General features: G+C 44.8%; 1 protein-coding gene across 1 annotated transcript in view; it reads right to left on the bottom strand.

The window, feature by feature from the left end:
• The window catches only part of LOC138266895 (IgGFc-binding protein-like), a 169982-nt gene that overhangs the window by 16627 nt on the left and 131429 nt on the right, over window positions 1-21926 (bottom strand). Inside the window, exons 74-85 of the mRNA XM_069215627.1 lie at window positions 20539-20718; window positions 19099-19301; window positions 18002-18146; window positions 16288-16529; window positions 15595-15759; window positions 13406-13533; window positions 10577-10845; window positions 9739-9947; window positions 5110-5251; window positions 4333-4580; window positions 3668-3797; window positions 2454-2652 (exon numbers count right to left, since the gene is read on the bottom strand). Coding sequence (XP_069071728.1) covers window positions 2454-2652; window positions 3668-3797; window positions 4333-4580; window positions 5110-5251; window positions 9739-9947; window positions 10577-10845; window positions 13406-13533; window positions 15595-15759; window positions 16288-16529; window positions 18002-18146; window positions 19099-19301; window positions 20539-20718 — 2260 coding nt within the window. The remainder of the gene's footprint in view (window positions 1-2453; window positions 2653-3667; window positions 3798-4332; window positions 4581-5109; window positions 5252-9738; window positions 9948-10576; window positions 10846-13405; window positions 13534-15594; window positions 15760-16287; window positions 16530-18001; window positions 18147-19098; window positions 19302-20538; window positions 20719-21926) is intronic.

Raw genomic sequence — 21926 nt, 5'->3', positions numbered from 1 at the left:
TTGATTGTAATTTATTCAGTAAAACATTTTCTGTAGTCCAAATTTCTGTCCCACTGGAACCTATCTTACAAGCTAAACAAATATTAATTTATGTGGCAGGTTCCCTCATCTGAAAAAAAAGATGGGCACCCGCACCCTTGCTAAGAAAAAGTTCTACCTTACCGGTAACTACAGTTTTCCAATGTTTTCAACTTTTATAGATTCAAATGCTTGAGTCATTTCTTATCACTGGCTTCACAACAGGAAGCAATTCAAGCACGTGAGTCGAAAAAGAACCATCCAATTTTGGAGAAGTAGGACAAATACCCATGTCACGAGAAAATGCCGCAGTGAGTTATAACATTTGAGTGATATCAGCCCTCAATAACCTAATGATTAACAAAGTTTGGCTTGTTCAATGAAAAGTTGCAAAGTAATTTCCTAACTTTTTATTAAATAAATTCAAGTGCTTTTAACAATTAAGATGATTTGTGACTTTATGGCGTTTCAAAAGGAAAGTTTAACATTTTATTAAAGAATCCTATCTTTATTAGAACTATATTTACCAAATAAGCATACAAAATTATAGTTGTGTTTACATGAATACATCTTGTCCGCTAATTATCCTGAACTTGTATCAAACTACTCTCACTTATTCTCTCTTTGAGTGTTCATGTGTTGCTCTCGTTATGGCATTTCACCATCGCTGCCCATCCGTACACAACTTCCCCGATTCATGTTGGATCCTTCACTTACCTTTGCAATCCACATGAGGAAAAATGCCTTTTTAATTATTTCAACTTCAGGAGCTCTGCTAAATGAGGCCAAAAATATTATTTGACCAGATTATTGGCCCTTTGTTTATGCGTTGATCATATCAAGGCCTGACTTGACCACCAGTTTTTCTTGTAGCTTTTCCCTTTTGTCCCTAATCGGTCAGTTGCTTGACTTAGTTTAGGAATCTAGAAGAATTGATGACATCACCTATGTGGTATCGAATATCCACCAGTGTCTATGTGAAGCTTCTGCTGTAATATTTCAAGCCCATCGGACCGCAACAACCTACTGGCAAATCTCTCCATCTCAGGAGGTCCAGTACCTACTTGGAAACACTCAGCCTAGGGTCACTTGTCATGGGAGAAGCTGGGACGTGCTCCCAAGCTTTGCCGGCCAATGCACCTAGACTAGTCTTCCAATGCTCATTTGTTCGCTCGGTCCCGCCACACTCTCTGATTTGAGGGCTGTCCAGGATGGTGTGCAGCATCCAGATTTTCCTGTCTCTTCTTCACCTTTCTTATCCCATGTCCAACTTTACTTCCCTCTGGGAGTGAATTAATACCTGTATTCGGCATTTTCCTTTTGGCACTATTTACATATTTTACAATAACAAAAATCCATGCTTTTCCTCTTTCAAGGGACAGAAATGGACAACGCTCTCCACTGTCTTGCAAGTAGGGAATTTCATCCCTTCCGAACCCTTGAAAGTTTTGCTGTCGCTCTACCGTGCCCACACATACATGAACGTAAGCTACACATACGTGCACCTTGATATATAAATGTACCTTTGGGAAATACAAACAACCTATATACACCTGGATTATGACAATCGAGAGTGGTTTGTCAATGCAATCAGATTCTTTAGCGCATGACTAAATTATTACGCCTTCTTACATTACAGGGCGGACAAAAAAAATCTAGGCCTGCAGTATGTTTGTCTGCAGAAGGGGTCAGGTTTTTACGGTTCATATGATCACAGAGAGCTGATTGTATGAAATGTTTACATTCTGTTTGCTAGTTGCTAACTGGACAAAGGGATGTCATGAAACTGTTACTGGTTTGTTCATTCAATGACACAGGTATCGCTGTCACGTCTCATGTAGGATTGGCATTGTCACAATACTGCACATGTATTGCTAGTCGGCCACCTATAGGGCTAACTGTCTCAGGGTAGTGAAACAGGTGTACAAAGAATGTCAGTTGTTGGACTGTCTGTCTCAAGAGAGGTAGGGACAGCCTGTCACCTGTAAGGCTGACTGTCTTTTGGTATTGACACAGGTATCCAAAGAGTGCCACCTATAGAACTGGCTGTCTTAAGGTATTGGTTCATGTATACATGACTAGTTCAGGCACCTGCAGGGCTGACAGACTCAGAATTGGTTCCGGGTTGGACAGACTGTCCCCTTAAGGGACAGTTATTTACAAAAAGGTGACACAGCGGCCCAGCGCCTGTCACCTGCAGGGACAGATGTTCACACTTGGGAGTCACAGCGGGCCAGTGCCTGTTACCTGCAGGGACAGATGTTCACACTTGGGAGTCACAGCGGCCCAGCGCCTGTCACCTGCAGGGACAGGTGTTCACAGAGGCGCGGTACAGTGCCCAGAGCCTGTCACCTGTATTGCTCGATATTCACATGTCTGGCTCATGGACTAGCTAAAAGCAGCAAGTGCAGGATAAAGGCCGCTTTGCTGCTCACCTGTGGATACGGTGCTCCTTCACCTTCTCCTCTGGCTCCGGGGCCCGGCTCTGCTCCTTCACCCTCCAGCTGTTGCCAAAAGAGTTGAGGGAGGAGACCACCGTCCCATCCGGCTGCACATAGTCGTTCTTGCTGTTGCCGTCGTAGTTTCCGCACAGACCACGCACCTGTGTGCGGTAGGTGCTCGGGAGGACGATCTCTGTGAGGGGACAAGAGGAAGGGGATGCAGGCTTCAATGTTAAGGAAACCCTGGAGACAGGGGTTCAACACACACACACACCATACCAGATGTGTCTTCAAGAAGGATGGAGAGAAGAAGGCATGGAGGAAGGAGCAAGAAGAGGGAAGAAGTCAGGGTGGAGGGATGTGTAATAAAGAAGGAAGGCGAGAGGAAGGAAGAAAAGGAGGGAGGGAGGACATTCTGTAGCAAAGAAGGAAGGAGAGAGGACTAAAAGAGGAAGAGGAGGGAGGAAAGAAGTTAGGGTGGAAGAGATGTGTAGTAAAGAGGCAAGGAGGAAGATGTGGGAGGTAACACATAAGTGTAAAAGGGAAGTGTAATAAAGAAAGGAGGAAAGAGAAAAGGCTGACGGAGGAGTAAGAGGAGGGAGTGGGAAGTTATAATGAGAGAGATGTGTAATAAAGAGGGAAGGCGAAACGAAAGAAGGAGTAAGAGGAGGGAGGGGGAAAATTAGGTTCAGAGGCTTGTGTAAAATAAAGGGAAGGAGAGAAGACGAAAGCGAGAATGACGCAGTAGAGAACTCAGAGTGCGGAGGAAGTAGGACTTGAGAGTGCTAAAGAGCAAGGCAGAGACTTGAGTACCAGAGGAAAAGATGGCGGCAAGGTAGCTGGAGAGGGAGATGGAGAGGAAAGTGCTGGAGAAGAAGGCGGAGGCAAGAGTGCCAAAGATGAAGGCAGAGGCGAGACTGCCAAAGATGATGGCAGAGGCGAGAGTGCCAGAGAGGATAGGTGAAGTGAGAGTCCTGGAGATGGATGACAAAGGTGAATCCCAGAGAGGAAGGCACAGATAATTGTGCAGAAGGGGAATCACAGAGGTGAAAGTGCTTGATATGAAGAAAAAGGTGAAGGTGCACAAGTGAAAGGTGGGAGTGAGAGAGCTGGAGAAGAGGCAGAGACAACAGCATCAGGGTAAAACATGAAGAGGGGAGCGTCGGAGGAGAGGAAGGTTGAAATAATGTTTCCACCCTGCTTTTTACCTGCATACTCCTTCCCATCGAAGGAAATGGAGAGTCCAAAGCTTGTCTCCAAGTAGATTTTCTTGGCCCTCTGGTACAGGCGGAAGCCCTCTCTGGGCTCGAAGGGAGGGGTGACCCGCTGACCATTCACCTGCAGATGAGATAGACACAGCATCACAGGACACCCAATCCTCTCAGAATAAGACTGACAGTCCTGATTCACAGAGGTAAACTTTTGAGTAAGTTTATACTGAGGAGTATGTTTACTACTTTCACTATTCACAAACTCCAAGTGTAAACTTACTACCAAAGTGTAAGTTACACGTTTCTACCCCCAGAGTGATTACTCTTGCGTGGGTGAGGTCTCTTCCATTGAGGGCATAATTCATATGGAGTACTTTTCTCATATGACTAAGAGCCCTCCTGCATGCGAAGCATATAGAAATAGTTCATATTGTTTGATACTGTTGGATGTTTGTGGCAGTGAACTTCCATCCCTCATGTGCTTCGGCCTAGGCACTGTAGCCCAGAGGACGCCCTGCCACAAATTCCTACTGGTCATCAACTAGTTTTCTAAGAGTTCAGGGGCAGGAGCATACCGCTTGGTCTGTTATTTCATTTTCTGATTGCAGGCCTCGGTGCAAAGGACCTGCTCTCAGCACTTATTAATGGAGGGCAGCACTCACCACCAGTTTCATGTCCTGTAGCATCTGCACAGTGAAGTCCAACACCTCGACGTGGAGCTCGCGCAGTAAGGAGACGCGGGTGTTCAGCAAGTGGTACGTGTTCCTGCCTTCGATGTTAAGGGGCTGCAGCTGGCTGGCCAGGTTGAACGTCTTTACCAAGGTGTAGGTGTACTTGCCCTGGTAGTGGTGGACAAAGTTGTCAAAGGTGCGGTAGTGCGGGTCTCCAGAGATGGTGCATTTGTCGAACCCTGAGGGAGAGGAGGCAATCACTCACACATACTCACATATTTTCAATGAGGGAACTGAAATCAATTATTAGTGCTAGCAACCGGTCCTATAATACACTGGCTCATTCACCAACACCCGAAAACTTCTGTAATGCTCTGGTACCATCTAATGGAGAGGACACAAGCTACATCAGGGGAAGAAGAAAATATTACAGAAGAATGATATTACTGCTAGAAGGTTCATCTTCTTTTCACTAGGGTATTTTGGGAAGAAGCAAATGCAGTTTTTTCCCAAGGTTTAGAAGGTAACAATGCTGTTATCTTTGTTTGGCAGGACGTTTGCTTCCAGCTATCCAGGCCACCTCCACAAACCCCCCCCCCCCAACATCAGATTGACAGGGTATCTGATGTGTGTCTGATCGTAGGGTCTACGGGATCAGCCCTTGATGCATGCTACTGGAGGAGATTACAAGTCTGAGTATTTTGTCATTTTGCCTTTAGGCCTCATCCATGCAAGCACCACTAAGATCTCACAAGCGTAGATACTCACGCTCTGGTTTACACACACGGATCCCATAGGGGTTCACTGAACATCCTGAGTGAGGAGGACACTTGTACATGCTGCAGTCGAGCCCGTCTGCCTTGCAAGTGCAGCTGGCGCTGCAGTCCGTGGACAGCCAGCTGTCGCCCACCTTGAAAAAGAGAAAGGATGTGGTCATTTCTGAGATTAGCGCCAACTTCCCAGTGATTTAAAGTACCAAACTGCATGAGGATTCCTTTACTCTTAGAACATGAATGTGCGCGAGTGAACGGCGACACATATGCACCGTTCCAAACGATCTCCAAAGAATCAAAGAACTGCTTGCACAGTGATAGCAAAGTGTGACTCTCTCCTGCCTTTGTTCATCAAACCGTCACTGGAGAATAACCAGTAGACAGACTGCAACACAGCTGACGCGGGTACCCTCAGTATTGCAGATACTTGGTGCCAGGTGACAGTGATGATAAAGTATTTAGATGATCTGATAGAAATGAACTTGCTTAGCAGAGAAAATGCATCAACATAACTAAAGGCAATGCAGGTGGTGGCTATGTACAGCTTGCTTATCATTCTGGGCACACAATCACAAGCAGAGTGGGAGTAAAAATGAAGCAAAGGGGGCGTACCTAAGTCCCCACCAGAAAAGATATGCCAATCATAAAAAGAGGGACAATCCAAAGTAAAGAAACAAAATCTCTCAAACGGTCTTCTCGGCTTGCTTCACACATCCCCCCTTGTGTTGAGACCAGCCCTCATCCACATTCTAATCGTGTGGCATACTTCATCGAGAGAACCAACTCCCGATGGGCTTAACTTTGCAATAGGAAGGAGCTTGTCGATGTTACCATCGACGACTGAGTGTATCTTAGAACCTAATTACGCAAAACGTGCCTACACGATACCCTAAAAAGATACTTTATTAAGGAGTCCCTGTAGTATGATTTAAAATTAAGGCTGACAGAAACTGGCCAAAATGGGGTCGATGTGTCTCATGGTCAATGTGTTACATCCGAAAAACGTCAATACTCGGATTTCTTTGGAACCACGTAGAATCTTGCACCTAAGGGGAGGGCCTTATACTCATCAAAAAATATGCAAACACACATTAGATACATTTTGTACTGAACCACGATAGTCAGGGTTGTCCTGTAGTCCTATACTCTTGTGGAAGTCGTCATCTAGGAACTCCTGCCCAGTCTCGCATTCATACAACCTAGCGGATGCCTGAGTCCCTGTGCAACATACAATCAGGGTGGCATTAAAATATGCCCTCAGGGTAGAGGAGGCTTCAACCTCAGTGTGGAGGAAGTAGATCTGAAGGGTTCTGTGAGTGAAATGTAACCACCAGTTGGAGTGGTGGACACCATCCTATTATTTATACTCACAGGAGACAAACCTAAAACAGGGATCCACGTTGAGGAACAAGCACGGAGGGTTGATGCAACACTTTACAACTGAAACAATGTAATCTTCACAGCTCACAATCAACACCATAAAAGGGGCTGCAACAACAAAGCCGGCATCACGCGCCTGCGAAGGCGGGACTCAGAACCGCTCTCATTTGCTAAGCGACTCCAGAATGGGCTCCAGCATGCCTCCACGTTAAAGGAGGGAGTTCTTCCCTTCATCCTTTTTTGAGAGGTGCATCTGTGTCTGAAAGTTCTCAGGCCACACAGTCTTCTATTTACAATCATACCCCCAAACAAACTGTTATGAGATCATCTTAAATAAAGGGGAGAAGCTGCTCTTCACTCCCAGGAAGACTTTGGGGGTCATTCTGACCCTGGCTGGCGGCGGAAGCCGCCGGCCTGGCTGGAACCGCCAGAATACCGCTGCACGGTCAAAAGACCGCCGCGGGTATTCTGGGTTTCCCGCTGGGCTGGCGGGCGACCGCCAGAAGGCCGCCCGCCAGCCCAGCGGGAAACACCCTTCCATGAGGATGCCGGCTCCGAATGGAGCCGGCGGAGTGGAAGGGGTGCGACGGGTGCAGTTGCACCCGTCGCGATTTTCAGTGTCTGCATGGCATGGTTTTCCATTTCTGACCGCGGCTGTACCGCCGCGGTTAGAATGCCCAAGGGAGCACCGCCAGCCTGTTGGCGGTGCTCCCGCGGTCGTTGGCCCTGGCGGATTTTACCGCCAGGGTCAGAATGACCCCCTTTGTCTCTCCAGGAGGCAAACTCGTCAGAGCCAAAAATGTCATTTCCCTCCAGCACCAGTCCTTCGAGGGATAGCATTGTAACTTTGGCTGTTTTACTGAACACCGCATATAGCAGCCACCATGCTCGTCAGTGTTCGACTTAACCTCTTTGAATTTGTTGCAGATCTTAAGACCTAACATCCTTTTAATTATGGTTAAAAAAAGTAAGGAAAACAACGCCAAATAAGAAATAAAGCTGAGGAATTGGGAATCATCCTAGAGCGTTCTGGAATCATCACGCGTGGTGCACTGAGAGTGGAAGGCAATGAACCACCAAATTTGTACCTGTGTGCCATCATATCCGATAACCATCACATTATGCTGGTGTGACACCCTGTGACATTAGTGGCGCCCCCCCTCCATGGACGGTAGTCTGATATTGTGTAAAACATTTGGGTTGGGGAAAATCAGCTAGTGACATGGTATTTCAAAGAATAATATTATATGAGAGAACAGTATCCATTAAAATCTTTGTTACACTAACTTTTTATTGTCTGGCAGTGATTCACCTTGTATCTGAATGTACACTTGCAAGGAATTTGCAACAGAGGTGATACACAATGACAGAGGGCATGAAGAGTTAGCAAGGAGCGGTGATGTTGATGAGTTGTGAAGATAGGGAAAAGAACAATGGCATGATGCTGTTTAATAGATAATTAATATTTGTTTTTATTCACAATTATTTAACAAAGGCTCCTGAGGTTCAAGGAGGGCTGAGATCTACTGCCTGAGTCTAAGAAAGTACAGAGGTGAGCTTGAGGTTCAGACATGCACGTTGAAAGGGAGAGTACAAGCCAGAGTGTCGCGAAGGGTGTCCGAGTGGAAGGTTCCAGTAAATAAATCGCCTCTATCTGGATAGGGCAGAGAATGGCTTAGGGAAGGGGAGGTGCCTGGAGTTCTTACAAGCGATGCTCATGACAGGACATATCAGGAGGGATTTTGAGAGATAGGTGGTGCCCCGAAGACAAGCCTGACAAGCGTCATGTTCTTAAGTGATATGCACTCAGTTTAGTGTCCACAGGAAACAGTGGTTCAGTTTACTTCTGAAGCTGGTGAAGAGTACTCGGGTGGAAAATTTACTGATGCTGTTAAGTGGACAGGACACAGGAGAGATGTTGGTTTGTGGTGGAGGAGAGGGGTTTAGTGTGTGAGCTGAAGACTGGGGCAGAGGACTGAGGGAAGTAAATGATGACCTTCATGGATCAGAGACCACCCAAAGCCTGATGGCTGTGACACGCTGAGTTCTTATGGTTGTATGCAGTATGTGGAAGGAAAAGCTAACACGTGAAGAGTTCGGAGAGGAATTGTGTGTGTTGTCCATGTAGGTACAGTAGAAACAGAAGGAGGACTATACCAATGAAGGAGATGGTGCACAGGGAAAATGGAACGAGACCATTAGGATGTCTATGAGAGGTGTGTTGAGGGAGCTCCAGTAGCAACAAGAGACTGGGTGATTGTGATGGTGAGAGGAGAACCATTCCAATCTGGACTGCTGATGCCTATGGAAGTGGGAGTGGCTATCATGGTGAGGGTGTCCACTACCATGAATGCTGATGAAAGGTTGGAAAAAGCAGTGGAAACAGAATAAGTAATTATAGGCAAGTAGGTATAATTTTGACGAATCTGATCAGCATCAAACAATGCAAGCATCTCCAGGTGTAACAGCCATTGACCTAAGTCCCTTTGGAGCTTTAGTTGGGTCCCAAGTGTCCACCAAGGTTCAGAAATGGAGTTCACATCGCAATTACTGTATATAAGTCTTTGATGCTGGAAAACCACTGTTACGCATAAGTAACTTTTTCTTCTCAAGCACTGACCCTTTCAGGGATTCAGTAGGGTGTATGCTTCCTGTTTAAGCTATAGTGGGATCATAAGTGTCCGTCTAGAGTCCACCTGGGGGTCAGAAATGGAAGTTCACAGCATAACAATTCTAGAAAACTACTCTTACAGGTGAGTTGCCTTTTCTTCTCATGCTCTGGTCCTTCCATACATTCAGTATGAAGTTCACTGTGAAGTTCCCTCAAGCAGCTTTAGAGAGATTTTAGGGGTGCCGCGATAGGCAGAAAGGGATAGTCACAGTAAAATGTCTCTGGTAAATATATCAAACATAGACCATTGATAACATTGCGAGTCTCTTTTACCAGCCCTAGGGAGATCTGAGGAATGTTCTGAAAGAGGAAAGGGGCATTTGCAGTATACTTAACGTTTGAAAAAGTCCAACACTTCAGCACGATTGTTACGGGTGAGTAACTATTCTCACTGCCATAGTTCAATCTCTTATCAACTCGTTAGAGTTGGTATAAAATCAGAAGCACCTTCCTGTGGCAGATCCACCACTTTTCTACAAGACTTTAGATTACCACTTTTTGCTGATATCAGATTGTGCCAAAACCAACCAGGTTCCAGCGCAAACCCACTTGGTACCTGCTAGAAATACTTACATTATGGTAGTTGTTGGGGCCATCAAGGCAACCACAGTCTTTCATCTCCACGCACCGTTCGTCACTCAGCACAAAGCCACGGTCGCACTGGCAGCCCTCCACACAGGAAGTGGGACGATCACAGTTGGCCGGAGCGTATATATTGGTGCAGGTTGCGGGGCAGGGTGACGCACAGTCTGAGTAGTGGCTGTTGAGTGGGCATGGAAGGGCTGGAGGGGAAAAGAAGCATAGTGGTGAAGGCTTCTGCAAATGGATGCTTTTGACAAATCAGCAATCATTAATCAGAAAGTATTAGGCCTATCCATTTCATGATCTATCACCATACGGAGGCTTGGACATGCAGCTACACTGCAAGCCAACCCATCCATCCTTGCACCCCAATTGTACTCGCACAGTGATGCAGAAAATGGTTTCACTAAGAGGACTTTGAGTCTGATTGGGATCTTGGTGAACAAGTTCCTCCCCAACAAAGGTGATGGATATTGCGTCAGTCGAAATATAAATCCCATAGGATTTTATAGGATTTATATTTCAGCTGTTGTGACAAAGTAACTCACCTGGCAAGACCATAATCAGGCCCTTTGTTTTTAGGAATCTTCCAAGCCTACTAGCCTTCCAGAGGCATTAGCCTTGGAGATAGTTTCCTGATTTCACCCTATGACAGACGATTGCTGCTGAACCCCCTTCCCCTAGTGAGATAGTCGCTGTCATAGTACCCACATACTGTGCTCCCCGAATAACAAGGGTATTCCTGTGTCATGGTTCCACAACCGGAAGATTGAGTGTTACTTTCTGAGAGGCAGTGAATGGACTGACACCCTACGGGTGTGTTACGTACGGCAGAAGGTGCTGTTCCTCCACTTGATCTCCACGCCTTGGCTTCGGCATGCCTCCACGTAGGACTGAACGTTGTCGCACAGAGTTGATGTCATGCCCTGGTACTCGCACATGTCGTAGACACAGTTCTGAATAAACGACGAGGGGTCTATCGTATGGTGGCATGGCTGGAAGTTGGCAGACAGCATCTCCTTGCAGAGGGCCTCCATGCGTGTCATTTCCTCCTGCGTGCATGATGGGCCTAGGTCCTCACGGGTGTCAGGTAGACAGCTTGAGGGGAGGAGGCAAGTTGGCAAGATGACATTACACAATGGCACATGAAAGTTATAATTAAAATATCTAGACAGAGTACTTTTTTGCCCTCATTCTTCACCAATATTGTGCTTGTTCTTTTATTTTCTTAAACATCGATAAGTCTAAGTTAAGGCCAACCAAACAAGCATTCATAATAAGAACACCACCCTCTCCAATTGCTGAATAAGCTGCAACAAAAAGGGCAAGGCAATTTTCCATTTTACTTTCAGCAATGTTGCTACTAATGAGAAATCATCCTTGGTTTGTCATTTGATATTCCTGCCCCATCAGCACCTTTTCCAGACATATTCTGTGCCTGCTAAGTCACAGTTTGCTAAACTTTCCACGAAAGGCTTCCTTCAGTGGATGTGGTGTCAAAGAGCGCAGCGTGTTGTCCCCTTCATTCTGCAGTGCACCTGCCTCTCAGCTGAACTCTGACCAGGCCAGGACCAATGTATTCATTTGAAGCCCTCTCTGGGGAACCTAAGGGCTGCATAAAGTGGAGCCTCTCTGAATTCACTTGTTCCAAAGGCACCCACTGCTACAGCTTCAGGTTACCACTTGGATCATAAACCTAGATGACCAGGCAACAGGGACAGTATCATCCACTGAAAGGACTTGAGAACATATTTCTCAAAGGTACCACTAAGTCTTTGGGAATTCACCAAGATCCATAGATTACAAAGTTTCACAGTCCTTTACCACAGTCCTGTATTAAGGAAGAAAAACAAACTGAGCAAGTTCTAAAACCTAAGAGCTAAGAACATGGTTTGGACCATGACTTGGCTTCTGAAAGTGCTACGGGCATTGTCATCTTTTCTACTGCCCACCCTTCTCCTGCGTTTAATAAAGTCAGATTCCTGATGGAGACTTTTTGACGCATGCTGGTTTTACTTTTAAGTCTCCTTCCCTCCTCCCCTGATGCCAGAAACCTGGTAGACTTCCACCCTCCTATTAAGTGGCCATGGGTGACTGAGAACTGTGTATCCCAAACTGCAACAAATTGCATGTGGGCGGTTTTTATTGTGACCCACGTCACTGCAGGCCGTTCTTCCACTTGTCATACAACTACTATGCATGCATGTGTGACTTGGTAACTTACTTTGCATATCCTCAGTGATAAACCACCCTAGATGCGATATATAATGTATAATATAATGCTGACAAACTATACGTTATGACCTTTAGTCGTAGTCTTGTCTGTATATGTTTATCTTTTAACAAACAGGATGGTGGCATCCGTTCACAGCTCCAGGTACCTGCCTTGAAGGTCACCCGTCTTGAAGGTCACCCGTACTGAAGGTCACCCTTCCAATTCTAGACTTATGAAGTCAAAACGTCGGGAACACTAATGCAACTGTTTCATATTTTCAAAACATTGGTCAAACTATTGCGTCTGCAAACATTAATTTAGTCACTGCACCATTTTTTGATACTTGTGTGTGGGCCCACTGTCCTACAAAGAAAATCACTGATCTTGTTTGTTAGACTGCGATTATGACAAGGTACAAATACATCTAAAATAAACAGACCTCATCACATGAACATAGGACCAGTGTAATTACCAGAAGAGATCTCGGATAAGAGACTACAGATATATTGAACTTTGTTTTATTTTAATAAATGAGCTCCTCTTGTGGAATATTGCTTTTAATGTTACATACATACCAGGTTCCAGTTACTGTTGTAAATATGTTTTTTTCAAAGACGTATCACTGGCTAGACACTGGTGCTTATTTTGTGCTGTGGTGCACCAGGTCCTAATATAAGCTATCTCTTAACTGCTTGACCAAGCAACACTGGAGACTTAAGTACAAACAGGTTAATCTTTTGCAGGGCACTAGATCCCTCCGCCCTGGTAGTGGTGATGAATGAGACTACCCGCCACTGATACTGCCCTGTAGTTACAGACTGCCCGAAGACCCAGGGAAGAGTTCAAGCAAGTTCTCAAACAAATCATTTAAGGAAACCTCTCCATGTCTTCAAGCTCCAGGACAGTCATTGGAGATAATAACTGGTCTCAGACTCAAGTCCCGTGAGGAACTAATAACCATGAAGGTGATCAGCGATGATTTCAATGATCTGCCTGTCAGAGGGCCTATCTTAGAGTTTAGCGTTGGGGTTACTCCATCACAAAAGGAACGGATATACCCCTCGCCGTATTATGATCCCATTACAGCCTATGGTGATCATAATACAGTGGTTGGGATAACAGTCACATCTGTGACAGAATAACTCATCCCCCAAACTCTAAATCAGGTTCAAAGTCTTTCCAGCAATCAACCCCAATCTAACCCCCATGAACGTCACCATAGATAGACCATGGTTCTTTGAAGAAACACCCATGACTAATGTGTGTGTGAAGGTCATTAGAGAAAGAACAATAATTAAATAATAATCAGAGGAACCATCCCTAAGCACACTATGAAGCTAGGGCCCACTCAATGATTTGCCTAATTAAGACCTCCTGTAACTCGGCCTCTACCATGTGAATGTCTTGAAGGATTGTACCCACCGTACTAGAAACATTCCTTACCCTGGGTCACTGTCCCCTTCTGCCTTCCAGCTATTGCCAAATTGGGTGACGTTGATGGCTTGTTGGCCGTTGGGCATCATGAGCTCATCTGTACTGTTGGCGTTGAAGTTACCGCACATCCCGCAGACCTGGCAAGAAGCAAAAGATCGAGAAGCATGAGAGTGGTGAGCCAGTCCAGAGACCAGGCAACAGTGCCTGGTCAGCACCTGGCATAATCTGTGAAATCCAGAAGGATAAAGGGAAAATAAGGTATGAAAGAGACCCTTCAATATCACAGGGAGAGGTACAAATAAGTAAGCCCTAGTGAGATGAGAGAGACCATTAAATAGAAAGAATAAGCCTACAGGGACATGTAACTAACGCATTAAACAACAGAAGCTATGAACACAGAAGAGATGGTATTAAAAAGGTTATTAAATACCTCATGTGAGCAAACATGGTAGAGCATCGATATATGAGAAAGACGTGTAAATACCCCGGGGAAACATATGCAGGAGATGGATGATGTTCTAATACTTCAGCCGAACAAAAGTGTTAATACTGATTTAGTGTATTAATTCTGAAACACAACATTCAGTCCTGTGGCCTTTGTGGAGCTAGAGGGAACAAAATAAAATGAAACCTAAAAGGTAGTAGGGAAGAGCGTGCAGGAGAGCCCCTGGGACAGCAAGAAAACGTTCTCAAGGCCATGATAATTATGGATGGTCAGGGATTTGACTCAGAAGTTGTCCCAGAGTCTTGAGCCTGGAAACCAGAGGGAATGCCTTTCCCTCAGGCCCTTCTCCATCTGGGTACATCTGGCCCTGCAATCTGTTATAGTGAAGAGAGCTGCACCACACAGGCTTTGATCATTAATATAGGAACTGTGACTGACAAGCTCCTGTATGCCTTATTTTGTAATATAGCTATACAGTGTGTCATTAGAGGGCTCCTCTAACACTTCCATGGCTGGTCCCTATTCTTGTGAAACCAATAACTCAATAGCAACCAATGTCTTTGTTCACTTGGCAAAGGCTCAGGCTATACAGCTATGGGGCACTTCATCGGGACGCAAATCTACCAGCTATTGGTACCAATGCCTTCCTGATACACGTCACAAGGTTTTTGGCACAGCATCATGTGACCTTATTACACAGATAGGACGATGCTCGACTCCTCAGTCCAACTTGTGTTCCCTCCTCGGGGGTGACCTCTGCATCGCTGCTATTATCTGAGCCTCTTGAAGGGTGTCCTTCGCATTGCATGCCTATTTATGCCCCATGGGAGTGAGATGTCTGGGTGCCTTCTTCTGCACCCCATTTGCAGGCAGCATCTCGGCAAAAGGAGTAGGGTACAGATGCAAGGTTCTGACTAATTTTTCAACCAGGAAGTGTTTTTTGTTTTGTTTCATAAAATAGCATGTTGCTTCAGTAAAGTTTCACGTATATATGATATATTGGCTTGAGCTGCCATGTCCAACCTCAACGTCTCAGACAGGGACAATTGCTAGACAAGCGCTATCTTATGTATTGATTAAGAACAGGACATGGATTGTGGCGGTCATGTTATGGACAAAGGCAAAGGGGGACTCTGCCTTATGATAGTCTTTAGCGCCTCCATTGCCAGTGAAACAAACTTACAAAAACAGCAATAATTATAAGGATCATGGAAGCATCAGTGGCAGGGGTTTGCGTGTTTAAAAGTAGTGTTAAACAGGGGAAGCAAGAAAAGGATGGTTTGGTGTAGACTGTAGACTTCCTGTTTAAAGGCCTTGTGGAGTATAGCTTGAAGATCAGAATGTGTTTGGAGGCACAATGAGGGACAAACAACTTTTAGAGAGAAAGACAGTAAAGGGAAGATATCTTGAGCTAAGCAGAAACATCCATATATGATAAAAGTGATTTTTATGCAAAAAAACTAGATACATTTTCTAGCAAAATTATTATTTTTTCACATTTTTGGGAGAGGGGAAGATTGTGATGACACTATGTATTGATAAAGCAACAAGTGGCTCTTTAGATGTTTTGTAGTTAATGTTTTTGACTCTGTATACTTGTAACCCAGTGATACTGGAGTAGATATTTTAACATGGACCCTCCTAGAGAAAGCTCAGCGCTGACAGTGGCAGGAGGCATACAGATACTATGAAGAGAATCAGGCTCCAGCCCTTTCCCCGCTGACCTCCTCCCTCCTAACGGAGGGTATTGTACCTTTCCATAGTAAGATCCAGGGACCTGTATCTCCAGGTGGTGATTCCCATCGAACTTTACCACCAAGCCAAAGTCCGTCTCTACCACTGTGTAGATACCGCTGGCGACAATCGAGACTCCCGGAATCTGGTTAATGACTGGAACTCTCACTCTTTCATCATCAATCTGGAAGGAGACGGAGAAATTGGGTTCAGAGCAACTGCAATGAGTAATGAGAGCAAATACGTGAAGGAAAACACAAGAGTAATAAACATCTTGGAGAGAGGGACAGGAAAGAATGACAACTGAAGGGAAAGAAGAGATAGGCCTGGAGGTGAAAAGTGTGTGAGAAGGAACTGCAGAGGAAAGACAACAAAGGAGGAAAATCAAAGAGGGCAAAACTGTTGAGAGAGTGAGGACAGAGAGATGAACAGGGACTGAAGGAACAGCTGAGAAGTGTGAGGGTCAGAGGGGCCAAAAGCAGGAATAGCAGGAACTAGTGTGAAGAAAGGACAAGGACATCAGAGAGACAAGACAAACAGGATGAGCAAAAGAGTAAGGTGCGTGGGGAAATGAAGGAGAGGGGAAACTGCAGAAGAGTGATAGAAACACACAAGGAAATGCAACCAAACCAGAAACACCCGGCAACCACCAGCCTACCAGGGGCCACTGCCACAACCTGGACGTAGAAGACAAAGCAGCCGCAGCACTCACCAGAACTCTCTTACTCTTCATGAGAGTGATCCGGTGGCCGCGAACGTTGATATGAGCCAGACGGATGTACGAAAGCAAGGGCTGGCCGCGTTCTTCATTCTTGGCCACAATGGTGAAGGGGGTGACTTGGCTGGGCTTGCAGACCTCCACTAGCGTGTAGGTGCACGTGCCCATGAACGTGTGCATGAAGCTGTCGAAGGAGAAGTAGTGCGGGTCTCCTGCCACATGACACGCCGCCACACCTGCGCACAACAACCCCAGAGGAGAAGATGGTTCCAGGGAAAGTTAGAATTGAAGAAGGGGAGTAGGGCAGGCAATGATGAAATAGTTGAGGAGGGCAAACTTTGCACTGTAAGCGCTTATGTGGCTGGTACAATGGATGCATTTAACAGATCATTACCTTGTGTTAGAATTCAATACAACAGATTGTATTGTTGGATAGTATTTTTTTTTTTTCCAATTTCTAATTCTATTTTTGAAATCCAAATGTCACTATGGTGTATATAGATGGGAATTTACTCACATACATTTATGCTTTTGAATTTACGTTTCAAAATCCATTTAGCAACTAATAACACCCAATAATACATCAATTAAGTGTTATAAGCCTGAAGTTAGAAATATTATTGCAATTTACAACCACACAGTTTAATTAACCATTCTGGTATGTACTTGAATAAAACCCTGTATTTCATTATGTGGTTCTCTATGTCAATTCTTAAATGTAAGTGTTGTTTCAGAATTATGCATCACAGACAACCAATCTTGGCCTCTTTTGAAGTCCACAAGCAAAAGGTTAACTTTTGTTTTTAAGGGTTAAGCCAAAATTAAACAATTTTTTATAGGTTCCCGAATGATTATATCAGTCACTTCTCCAGAAAAGCACATCCTGGCTCTACAAAATTCTCATGGCATGTTGCACATCCCACAGACATTTTTGACAGGTTAGAAAATGTGTTTTTGGTCGTCTCAAATTCCAATGGAAAATGAAAATTAAAAAACTGATCATTAAACAGATGATTGTTTTGTGCCCACAAATACTTCAGGAGTACTACTCCTACTTTGCCCTCTCAATAGTGTTCCCAATTTACAGGTCGATGTCACAACCAGGACAAAAGATACCCGTTATCACTACAACTGTGGCGGATGCTTTAGGAACCACCACCATTTTGCTCCACAGCCTCAACATATCAGAGGATAAAAGAATGTGGAGGGAAATCACAATATGATTCCACAGCAACAAAATGTAGGATCCAGGTTACCTTCTGGTATCAAATGTATTTTTACATAAGTATTTTTTCATTTAACTATGGATTTCGATTTGGATTCAAATTGCAGAAAGCGGATTAAGACAACTCTGGGCCTTAAAGCACCTATTGCAGAAATCTCTAGGTGACACACCTGAACTCTGTATGAATGACACCAGCATTGTTTCTATTAAGGGCAATAAAGTGATGGCATTTGAGTTGTGTAAGAGTATCAGCTGTTTCTAAAGCATTACAAAGTTACAAAACATGCATTAGAGCTATATAAACAACTTACATAATTAACAATCATATCAATATGTTTAGAACTGTGTTGGATTTGCTGACTGCAATGTATAGACCTCCATTTCAGTACAGACCAGTGAGAGATACATCTCTGAATGAAGCAGCAGCTGGGTTGCACTGGACAAGATCTGCAACACAGCATCAGGACCAATCCGTCCACTCACCTGTAGTGAAGCAGTCCAGAAGTCCCTCCTGCAGCCGGCACTCCTCGACGGGGCTGCACTGCCACGCCTCGCAGGCGATATTGTTGGAGCCGGAGCAGGTGCAACGCTCAGTGCAGTTGTTGTTTGTAAACCAGCTCTCGCCAACCTTCGGGACCGGAGCAGAGACAGAGAGCGAGACAAAGAGACGCAGTGAGAAGAGCTCTCCGGCTTACTTACAACCATCGTGGCGGCAGCAGTGGAGTAGATGGAGGAGAGGTCTCATCCAAACCTACCGAATGGGCCCCCACCAGAGGTGGTATGTCCACAATGCTTCTAAATCTGGGAATTCGGAGGCCTACGACACCTGCTGGGTATTAGCTTCCTGCCAGGGGGCTGCTAATTGATAGTTAGGATTATGAGGCTTGGAGATATTTTCAATTTCCCCCCATGCCAGATTTCTTGCAAAAAATAGAAATAATAATAAGTTCTATAAGAGGAAAAACTGAGGGACAACTCAAAAAAGTGTATGAAATCCCCACTTCCTGTAGAAATGTAGGCGTTTTGAAAGGGTTCCCATTGCTTCCATGAAAGTTCTAAATTCCATACAGGAGGAAAATGTACCTGCAGGAGATACCATGAAACACTCCTAGAAGTACGCCTGCTCCTAAAGATGTTTTTCAGGTGTAATTTATGAATACAAAAACTTATAAAAAGTAAGCTAAGGAGGAGATGCAAATCTCCACCTGTGCATTTACAGATTTTATGTGAATATGGACCATTTTTACAACGTAAATGACTTCTACGGACATACACGCTGGTATCCCAGAACCTCACAGAAAGCGTGATGGCAAGGGGTCATAGAAGGTCAAAGGGATCTGACCCATAATGAGTTCTTTTATTCTGTGCCTTTGTGGAATGAGTGATGACTCTAATTCAAGCAGAAAAATGTCTGTGGTTGGGAGATAATAGAATAAACACGATGCCCATCCAAACATTACAGGGAAGCAGAGTCATGCTGTAGTATAAAAGACACAAGTTAAAGGGTCCTCCCCTCGCACCAACCTTTGTGCTCCCCAACCAATAGAACATGCAGGCCAACACTAGTTGCCATGACCTACCAGGTGGTAGTTCCTGTCCGCGTCGGTGCACCCGCACTGGCCAAAGGGGACACATTTGTCGCCACTGAGGACAAGTCCCTCATCGCAGACGCAGCCCTCCACACAAGGCAGGTCGCAGGAGTTGGGGGCCGACCGGTCGGTGCAGGTGGCAGGGCAGGCGGTGCCGCAAGCAGTGTAACTACCGCCAAGAGGACAGTTCAGTGCTGTGGAGGAAAGAGAGGGAAAATTTCACTTTTTATAACCCACCCACCCTTTAGCTCACTCACTATCCTTCACATGAACTCTTTCACCAACTAAGGAATACGATGAGATTAATAGTACTTTCTCATATCTGCACAATTTGAAAATATAATGATACAAAACTCTTGGGGGGGGGGAAACAGCTGTTGGGTGAACAAATGAAAACACTGCAATGGTTGAGGTCACCACAATGAGACTGGGTGCCAATGCTCTCCCATACTTAATCCATGAGGCATCCTTACACCGTGTATATGGACGTGAGGTCATCACAAGGAGACGGTGTACTTATTGTCCTCAAAACTTAATCCATGAGGAATCCTCATATCTTCTATCGGAACATAAGTTCATCACAAGGAGAATGTGTGGCCATGCTTCCGGACACTTAATCATTCATTCTTGTGTCAGGACATTCTCTCTGGAAGGAGTTGTTTTTTAAGATGTTTTATCTTGGCTTTGCCATACACAACTGGAGTTCTTCAAACTGTCATAGCTAGCTAGGGTTGGGTGATACAGAGAAGATGTCTTTAGGATAAAACATGTCTTGTGACACTGGCCATTCACAGCTCATTGTCTCTTCCACCCACAACCAAGCAGTGTCTGTGTTACCTCTGATTGGAGGAGGCAGTATGGAAATGGACCTGCGCCGGAAGGGCTGGTGGCACTTCACAAAGAGATACATCTCTGCTTAAGGTATACATGATTTTTGTTCAAAGGCCTTTTTGTCTACGAGGTTTTATTGGTCAAATTGTAAGGTCATTTCTAAGCGCCTCGAGTAATTATCGGACGACAATGTGAAAACTTAGAAGTCACAAGCCAAAGGCAGTGTGAGATGGTGATACCATTTATCAAGTGAGCTGGGCTGTCACTGGCTGCAGAGGCGACTGTGAGGACGATGAAGTCACTAGCTAAGAACAGTGTGAGACTGATGCTATCAATACCCAGTGAAAGCATCTAAACTGTGAGGTCACTAGACGGAGACAATGTAAGCACTGTGATGTCACTATGTGATAACTGTGATGTCACTAACATGGAAGTGTGTGTATTGCAATCTTATCACCAGCAGATAATGAGAAACTCTGGTGTTAGTTCTTTAGCTAAAAGGTAAAGCTTGTGATGAATAGATGTCAAGCAAACAGGCAAGTGTGAAACTCGATTTTAGAAGGGACCTAAAACCATGTACAGACCGAGTACATTACTTACGACAGAAGGTACTGGTCCGCCAAACAATGTTCTTGACCCCTTTCTGGGCGCAGAGGTCAGCATAGGATTGCAGGGAGAAGCAGAGGGCTACTGTATCGCCATCAGTGCCACACTGGTCATAGACACAGTTCTCTAAGAAGTCTTCTGGCGGGACCTTGTCGTGGCAGGCCTTGAAGACACCTAAAAGGTGACGTCATGAAAAATATGGGAGTTAGAGCATGGAGAAAAATGGCAGGGAAATGATTCGAAGGAGGAAATATAGAAAGAATTTGTAATGAGGGGTGGACATAGTGCAAGAGAAACAGAGGTAAGACGGCAGACCCCAAGAGAGAAGGGAAGACTAGAAGAGGGAGTGAAGAAGGAGCAGAAGATTTGCGGACAGAGAAGAAACACATTACAAGGAGGATGCTGAAGCATCCAAGCTGAAAAACCCAACAAACTTCTGCCCGAGGGGAAGAATGAACGATCTTGACTAGTACTTTCATGAACTAATGTTTCTAGAATGACTACCCCCTTAAAAATGTGCACAGAAAAAAGACTTTACCATGATGACGTATAACCAAATATAGCACATGGGGCACAAGGACATGCATGTACGCTTGTGTAGGGGCCATCTACACGGGCTCTACAGGGCTCGCACCAGCTCAATCATGGGATGCTTTGCGGTATGGCCCTCTTACCTCGGAAAGTCTCATTTACAGACCTCTCTGGGGCAAGATCTCCAGGGCTCTGACTATGTGATACATGACCCATTCATGGCCATTAGCCTTCCAGCCTGGACCTCCCATTCAGGCTCCACACCACAGCACGGCTCCTCCAGGGACGAGCCCTTGCATTCAGGGGCCACACCGTTAGGATAACGATCTAGAATAATCTGCTTAATCCAGTTGTGCTCTACTTAATCCAAATCCAGAGGACATCACTCAATTATACCTTTATAGACCAACAAGGATGTCAAAAATGGAAGAAAGAGCTTTATAGTGTCAGTGAATGTGTCAATAAAGAATGTACTTTTATTAGTCTTACCTTAAAACGGGCCTGATTGACTCCACTATTCACAACAAAATATACAAATGATAGCCCTACATCTGACATCTCTTTCATTCTAAAGAATATTGAGTAATCAGTACACAATTAAGCTTTAGCTGTACTTGATATCATGGTTTTCTATTAAGTGTAGATGGAAGTTAACTTTTTCTCTATGACTAAAAACCTTTGTCTCTACTTCAATTTCAGAGTTAGCCAAAACTTATTTTTTCTGATTCTTTTTCTTCAGTGTGGTTTGTGTGGACACTTGGATGTCCATGCTTTGATTTCTCTACTGACTTATGATGATAATTGTTCATGCCTGAGCCACTGAATTCAAGGGCACTATGGGGAATGGGCTT

Source organism: Pleurodeles waltl, chromosome 12, assembly GCF_031143425.1.
Source record: "Pleurodeles waltl isolate 20211129_DDA chromosome 12, aPleWal1.hap1.20221129, whole genome shotgun sequence".
Taxonomy (NCBI): Eukaryota; Metazoa; Chordata; class Amphibia; order Caudata; family Salamandridae; genus Pleurodeles; species Pleurodeles waltl.
The sequence above is the reverse complement of the archived record's forward strand: the minus strand, read 5'-3'. Positions and strand labels throughout refer to the sequence as shown.